Source organism: Nanorana parkeri, unplaced genomic scaffold (assembly GCF_000935625.1).
Source record: "Nanorana parkeri isolate BGI_ZX_2015 unplaced genomic scaffold, ASM93562v1 scaffold1789, whole genome shotgun sequence".
NCBI classification, from domain to species: Eukaryota; Metazoa; Chordata; class Amphibia; order Anura; family Dicroglossidae; genus Nanorana; species Nanorana parkeri.
In genome coordinates, this window is record NW_017308057.1 from 135,875 (window position 1) to 143,819 (window position 7,945).

General features: G+C 39.8%; 1 protein-coding gene across 1 annotated transcript in view; it reads left to right on the forward strand.

The window, feature by feature from the left end:
- RAPGEF5 (Rap guanine nucleotide exchange factor 5) overlaps positions 1-7,945 on the forward strand; it is a 235,506-nt gene that overhangs the window by 135,126 nt on the left and 92,435 nt on the right. Inside the window, exon 9 of the mRNA XM_018571590.1 lies at positions 5,150-5,272. Coding sequence (XP_018427092.1) covers positions 5,150-5,272 — 123 coding nt within the window. The remainder of the gene's footprint in view (positions 1-5,149; positions 5,273-7,945) is intronic.

Here is a 7,945-nt window from a genome sequence, read left to right on the forward strand (position 1 = left end):
CACCATTATTATTTCTTAAACAAAACATTCAAACATTTCAATTCCATTTATATCTACAGTTCTAAGATGAAAACATCACTGACTTGACCCCACAAAGGTGTGTGTTTGCTGTGCACTATCATGTACAATGAATGATGTACCAACCTTTGTCACCAAATCTTTGAAGCCCATTTTCAAAAGTGTAGTAAGTGAGAGGTTCTGCCTTTGCTTTAATATCAGTAAATTCCAGTAACAAGAAACAATGCATTCCCTGTATACCATTAGTCAAGTACAGATTAAACCCTGATTCCAGTAACCATAAAGACATAACAGGCTGAAAGCCATGTCCCCTCTAACAGCTTTTCATCCCACTGTAGTGCAAGAAGGTGCAGCTTACCTGAGAGTGGCAACTCTGCTCCGTATTCAGGAACAGTGAAGCACCATTGTCACCCCACAGGAAGCTGCATTGGGTGCTTTCACTGGCAGACCCAACAGTTATTTGTGGCACATTGTAGAGAAACTAAGAGATACTTTAATTGCAAATATACTTATAATTAAGTACTGCAGCACATGCTTTTGGTTTTTTAAATGAAAGGCCATAGTTTTACTTTCAGTACTATTAAGTGTTATTCCAATGGCTATCTGATGTTTGAATGGAAATATAATTTTTACATTAGATTACAGAATGGTGTGTGCAGAAATCATATACCCCCAACTATCCTGAATTCTATGAGACTGTCCCGGAATTAAAACACAACTTTGGATTTGGGCTGTGTCCTGAAGCCAAACAAAGGGAGCTCTTTGCCACTGTGACATAAGTGTTCTCCTGTGTACAGACTCAGCGTAATTGTGGTAGAGAAGAGCAGCAGCCTGAAACACAGACTTACTACATGGTTAGCGCCCACTAAGCAAATCCCAGCTCCAACTGACCACCATTGTAACCCTCTCCCCCACTAACCACCAATGTACCCCATCAGCCTCCACTTTTCCCCTCTCACTGAGCATGGACATGGGCATTTTTTGTTTTGATGACAGGGCTTCCAACCCCGCCCCCCACTAAAGTCTAACAGCTGGCCTCCACCCCACACGCTGACTCAATTTTTCCCCCAAATAATGTAAGGGACCCTATGATACATTCTCCTGACAACTACACTCTGTAACTTGCGCAGTATATCAAGTAGACCCCTGACCCCTGTATATACACTACGCTGCAGATTACATAGTCCTGATCAAAGTGTATATTTTCATAACAGTGCATTGTTGCTGTGCAGTTTACAACCATTTTAGTTAAAGGAGAACTATGGGGTTAGGGCTTTTCACCATAGTTCTCCTAAGGGTAACGGGAGGACACAAACTAGCGTCCTCCCATCACGCTAAGCTCAGTATACCGCAGCTGAAGCGGATCTCAACAATTATGTCTGGATCCGCCCAGCTGCATGAGTGACAGCTGGCTCTGCCTATCTAGAGGCAGAGCCAGCTGTAGCCGCCCCCCTCCCCCGTCCGTTCCGCCAGTCAGCGCTGGAGGAGCGGGGAGGGGGGAATCCAGTCCCTCCCCTGTCACGGCTCTCTGCCGTGACAGGATCCAGAAGTGAGCGAACGCCGGTATGTGTTCGCTCACTTCCCGATCTACTGAACCGACCTGTGACAGTTTAATTGTCACAGGTCAGCTAGAACTATGAGGATGAGTGAAAAGCACTCACCTCATAGTTCTTCTTTTAGGTTTTTTTTTTAGGTAGGCTCAGACAGAGTAGAGTGTTAGTTCTTTGCCTTTTATTATGGCTTTTTTTCAATGATTTTTAAGGTTTGTGTGTGTGAGTTGGTCATCCCAGCACAGTAATCAAGGAGTATTTTGTGGGTACATAGACTGTGGAATCTGTACAGTATATACTAATGGTACTCGTAGACTTTATTTAATCGTGCCCCTTTAAGCCACACCCAATATTCAATACAATTTAGCCACACCCACCTTTGCATTTCTTTTTCCACGAAAAGCGTTCCTCTTTCACAAGGTCGAAAGTTGGGATGTATAAAAATAGTTAATGTATGTGAAAGCAGTGTAAATACCGTTCATATATACAGTATGTATGCAGCAGTTTATTTGCAAGTATTATTTTGAACTGTTTTACTGAAACCAATTTAAAATGTGTTTACTGGTTCTTTCTGTATAAACTCTTCTGTATAACTGAAGTGTACTCTAACAAGGTGGCAAAGCCACTATTATTACAAGTGAACATTACTGTTCCTTCTCAATAATTCAAGAGTACACCTTAATCTCCTACATTTCTTTGTGTTGCTGGCCTGTATAGCTTTCAGGAGCTTGTTATCTAATGCCAACCTGCCATCTGAAGATTTATTTTGACAAGGTGGCTTTGCACTCAAAGTGTTGTAGTTTAGTCACAAGCCAGCCTGTCACCTCCTGGACACACAACAGAGATCTTACTACTAGATGCAAGGGGCACTAATTAGAGAAGAACTCTGGTTTAAAAGTTTATCAACCCTTGCAGTGGGGCTACCCCTGCACTGCAAGGGGTAAGTGCTCATTTTTGTTTAGGTGCTTTCCTTTTGCCTTTTGTTGCCAATCTCCACCTATCTATGTCCAACATTTTGAATGCTATGGGAGTGGTCACAGAAGAAAGACCGCCCTAGACACTGCCCACAGAACCACATTTTGTGATAAAAACAAAATGGTGGCTGAAATGAGATGTGTAGAGAGAGAGAGAGTGGGTTGGGATGTAGGTTATTGGTATCCCTGAGATCAGCTTTAAGATGTACTTGACTGAACTCCCAGCTGTCCACTCGAAACTAAGCTATCCATTCTGGTTAGACTTTCCTTTTAAGGAAGAGTTTTGGAGACTTGTGAGTAATTCAGAAGAGAAATTTCAGTAAATTGTTTACAAGGTGTACATTTATTATTGTATAGATCATGCTTTGATAAGCCATTGTATAAATGAAAGTGATTTCCTAAATGGTCATATAGACCTTTCCCAACATTTATTGCCATATGTTTGAGGAAAGTACTGGTTCATGGGAATTTCAGAACAATTCATAATAATGACTTCCCAGCTTAGTAACATTGTGGCTCCTATCCATGCTGGGCAACTGTACCTTCCTTCTATTTCAGGAGCTCATTATGTTCCTACTACCGTACATTTCGGAAATATACATTTTTGTTCCTCATTTAAGTGCAGTAAACCTATTTGGATGGTATGGCTTGCTTGTGGTTGTATTATTATTTTAAAAGGTAATATTAAAGTCAATGTCTATGACTCGCATTTGATACGCAACCAGTATGAGGCCATAATGGATAAGAAAATGGAAGAAAACATACACATTATACCTTTTTTCCCCACAATGCTTAGATGTGCCAGTACTGGCAACTAGGGCTGCATCTAACAAGCAGGCCAACTAATCGAATGTCCAACTAATTGATAATGAAAATCATTGAAAACTATTTGCATTATCAATTCTTATGAGCTTAGTCGATTAATTGTTTCAGCCCTACTGGCAACTGCTTTTCTTAATTAGGGAGAGTTAAATCACAGGGTGCTAAATGTCAGGGCAGTCCAACTTCTGCTGTATTTGAAAGACTGCAACATTGCATCCCTGCCATTCCCTGCTTGTTTGCTTTTATTACAATATGTAAAACTGTAGAGAAGAAAATAAGCTCAAAAGTGTAGTTGTTGCCAAAAGCAACCTATATGGTTTTATTTGTCATTTGATGAAAAAATGAAAGAGGAATTCTGACAGGCCGCTATTTGACAGTTTTGTGCTCCCCTTCTAGATTTAATATATTAACCCCATGATGTCCAAAAGAAATATCTCGCATGAGAGTAAAAGTTATTGAGACTAAAGTGTATGTCTGGGCAGAACTCAAAAAAATACTTAATACATCTCTGCAATACATGCTTATTTCTCTTTTAGGCCCTGTGTCAACAGGCTTTAGGCTTGTGTTGATGGCATCATTTTGACATCAGCTTGAGATGCTTTTGGGATAATTCAGAATTTATTGACAGGTATTTGCATTTCACCTGCTGTTGACCTCTGGATCTGCATTTGACCTGCTTCAAGGGAGTTTTGCATTCCAATAGACTTGTATGGAAATTATAAACCTGTCTCACGCTACCTGTTGCTTGTTGACAAAAGCCTTCAAAACACTCCCAAGTAAGCAAAAAAAACCTGTAGATGCTGCCAGAAGTCAAGTGAGCTCCTAGCATCCTGTAGTACACTGTCTCGGCTCCCCTGAAAATCCCAGCGTTGTCATTTGGGCCTGATTTCTTCCCCTGCTGCACTACAGAACATCTCACCCTTATGTCATAAAGATGAGGAGAAGGGGAGGTGGTGTTGTTAAAGTGAACGTAGTCTTGTTTTAGCATTGCTTGGACACATTTAAATAGGAACAGTTCCAAAGTGTTCATTCAGGAAAACAACAATTAATAAATAAGAGAACTCCTAACTTGCAATGGGATCTCTCTGTGGCTGCTGCAGCAATGTGGCCTTCTGGATGCTTCATAAAGTAAAATAAAATACAAAATCACTTCATCAAGGCAAGTGAAAATCTTTTCTGTAACAGACCCAGCACACCGTGCATTTTTCTCATTTTCATTTCGGTATCAGTATTATTAAAATCAATTCCCAATTAATTAATTTATAATCAACTTTCCATACAACAGCTTTCATAAAATAACTGCTCACAAACACCAGTGCTGCAGATACATCCTGTACTTCTAGCACATTAAACAACGGTTCCCTGTAATCGCTGAACTTGACAACTTGTTTTGTGGCCAGGGCCAAGGATTGAAGTAGATGAAAAGGAGGTGCTACAATGTTATTTTTAGGAATGACGAACCTAAATCACCACATCCATAGTTGTAGTTGTTCCTGACCAGTCTTTCCCATGAGTTTTCAACCTCTTGTTACAATTCCCTCATGCAACAGGAAATAGGTGGAGAGGAACAAGCAAATAGTCCGTGTGCATCAGTTGTACACATAGTGGATTGTGATTTTGGCAGATTTTTGTTGCGAAGCGATAGAGCACCCACTTGGCTTACCTTTACGTCAGATTTATTTTCTGTTTTTATTACTGAGGAATATATTATGCATCTTAAGTGAGCTTGCCATGTCCTGGGATTGTGGATTTAAGTATTTATTTGCTCTCTCTCCTGCTCTGAAGGCTGGGGTCATGTGCAAACTACAAGGGAGAGAAGACTTCAAACGCATAGATTTTGTACAGAAGTTGTCCAGGGACAATCAGATCATGCCGCCGACAGCAAAGCCACCTGACAAGAAAGCACACGTAAGTCTTTATACCTTGTCTACTTCTTAAAGGGTCAATCCACCCTAAACTGATATTTCTATCAAATACAAATGCTAGTGGGCTGAATGCCTCTGTAAGATATCAAATGCCTCATAGTCAACAGCTGTGTGATCCCTTCATTGGCTTTGTCTACTTACTGTTACCATTATAAAGCAAGGGAGATGTCACTTCTACTACTGTGTGGTGTGTAGTTTAAAATAAATAACAAAAACAGAATGACAAGTGAGACAGATGCAGTGGTTTCAGTCGATTTGTGATGGCGGGAACTCAAATGCACAGATGTTGGTGTCAGTAAAGTCAAGTTGACAAAAAGTCTCCAATGACCTGTTGCTGGTGGAGACCCCTTAAATGCATCTAGTATCGCTCATGTTAAGGCATCATAAACCTTTTTGTATAGGTGCTTGCATATGTATGCCAAAACTAAAAGGCATCAGAAAAAATAATCTAATTTTGGAAAATAGGAAAAATATATTTTTTTGTGTGTTTCTCAAATACACGGCATTATTTTTACAAGTCCTGTGAAAACGTAGATACTGGTAATCAAATTCACTTTTGTGCTTTAGCAAATTCACGATTTATCGTATTTTATGTTGCCGTTAATGATCAGGGTGCATGAGCATAAATTGTACAGCGACTGTCTCAGCTAAACAAGACTTAGGAAATTGATTGAAGTGTTGTGCTTGGTTTTATTGGTTGGAAGGTTGAATTCTTCTCTTGCTTACTTGCGTTATCTAACCCCAGGGTGTAACAAATGTATTATTGCTTTTAAATGTAAATTATTTATCATAGAAAAACTTGCATTTGTGCAGGGATCATACAGTCTTTAATTATATGGAATGGATAACGCCTGCTGGGGTTAGTATATTTAATAGAGAAAATAAAAGATACTGGCTGGATATAGATGATGTTTGTAAATAGCAAAGCACAAATATTTGCTAGGTGTCGAACCTTTGCAGCGCTTTTGTTTAAAGAAGTCTTATATGTAATTTTAGGTATGCAGATAAATGTAAATGATCTTATCATAGTACAGTGTGATCATGTTTTTAAAACCTAGTTTTATGTTTATTAACCTCTTGCCGTCCGCCCGTTAAGAAAAAACGGACGGACGGCATACTCGCATCCGCGGGTTGCCGTCGCGAGACGGCATTTTTTCCCTGCTCGCGCACGGGCAGGAAAGACCCGCTCGTTACTACAGCCGTTAACGGCTGTTTCACATACAACCGATCAGCGGCTCTATAGCCACCGATCGGTTGTATGGCGTGAAATGGCCAATTTTGGGTAATGTCGTTTTTTTGAGGTGACCCCGTCTTTTATATTTTACCAAAAAATTTGTTAAATAATAAATGTTTTAGAATTTAATATAGGGGGAACTGTTTTTTTTTAAATCTGTAGTTTTTCCTTAATATATTAAAAAATAAAAACCCCAGTGGTGAATAAATACCACCAAAAGAAAGCTCTATCTGTCCCCAAAAAAGGGTATAAAATTCATTTCAGTACAGCGTTGCATGACGGAATAAATGTCAGTCAAAGTACCGCAGCGCTGAATACTGAAAAATGGCCTGGATGGGAAGGGGGTTTAACACCCCGGATGTCAACTGGTTAAAGTGAACCTTTCTATTCTGCAAGCTTGTAGGCTTAGCCTGCATTCACACCTAAGCGTCGGCATTTTACGCACGTTATTGCCAAGTGTATTTTGCTTGTTTTAAAAACATTTTTATGCGTGTTAGACACACGCACATTAAGACGTGCATCTTGGCTGGCAGATCAAAGACATTGCAGTTAATGGGGAAACGTGTGTAAAAACGCACGCAAAATATGTTTTGCACGTTTTCCAGGCTTTTCAATTGAAGTCTATGGGACCAAACATGCACACAAACGCCCCAAAGAAGCTCAGGAACTTTTTTGAGCGACAGGTGTTTTGCAACTTGCGACAAAATGCCTAGGTGTGAATAGGACCTAAATGGTACCTTCCATTCTATCCGCTGATTTAAGCTTCTTCTTTTCATAAAACCTGCAGCCTTTGCAGCCTATATAGCACTGTTATTGTTATGCAGCTGTTGACTTTTTATCAAAAGTCAGCAGCTAAGCTGTCATCACTATCTCTAACTATGCCCCCAAGCTCTGACAAAACAAGAAAGCAGTGATCCATGACTAGTGCAATGAATAATAGTGTGGCTTGACAATAGTGTGTAAGAGTCAAGATGGCAGTGCGCAATAAGGAAATAATAGGCTCTTGGAACATAATTTTTCACTTATTTTACACTAATGAGTTCCTCATAAGCTGAATAGTTCTCATTTAGTGGTAGTTTATGTACACCTTTGAAAAGAAAGGGTAGCTTTAATTATATATGTGCTCTGGGGCAGACATATGCTTGATACATAGGCATGCCTTGTTTTGGTCTCGCTTATCACTGAAAAGGCCTGATTGAAAACACTTGACTATGTGTAGTCTCTAATGAGGTCAAACATTCTCAGTATACCTGAAAGCTAATTAGCCATGCTTGCCTAAGCTATACGTGGCATGTTGAAACTAAGAGCAGCTTTTTTTATTCATGGCATGAAAAAGGTGCTTTTTCTTACTTTGTCTGTTTAAGGGAACAATCCATGTCAGCCCACCTACATCAACTTGGAAAACTGATGTGTAAAATGAAT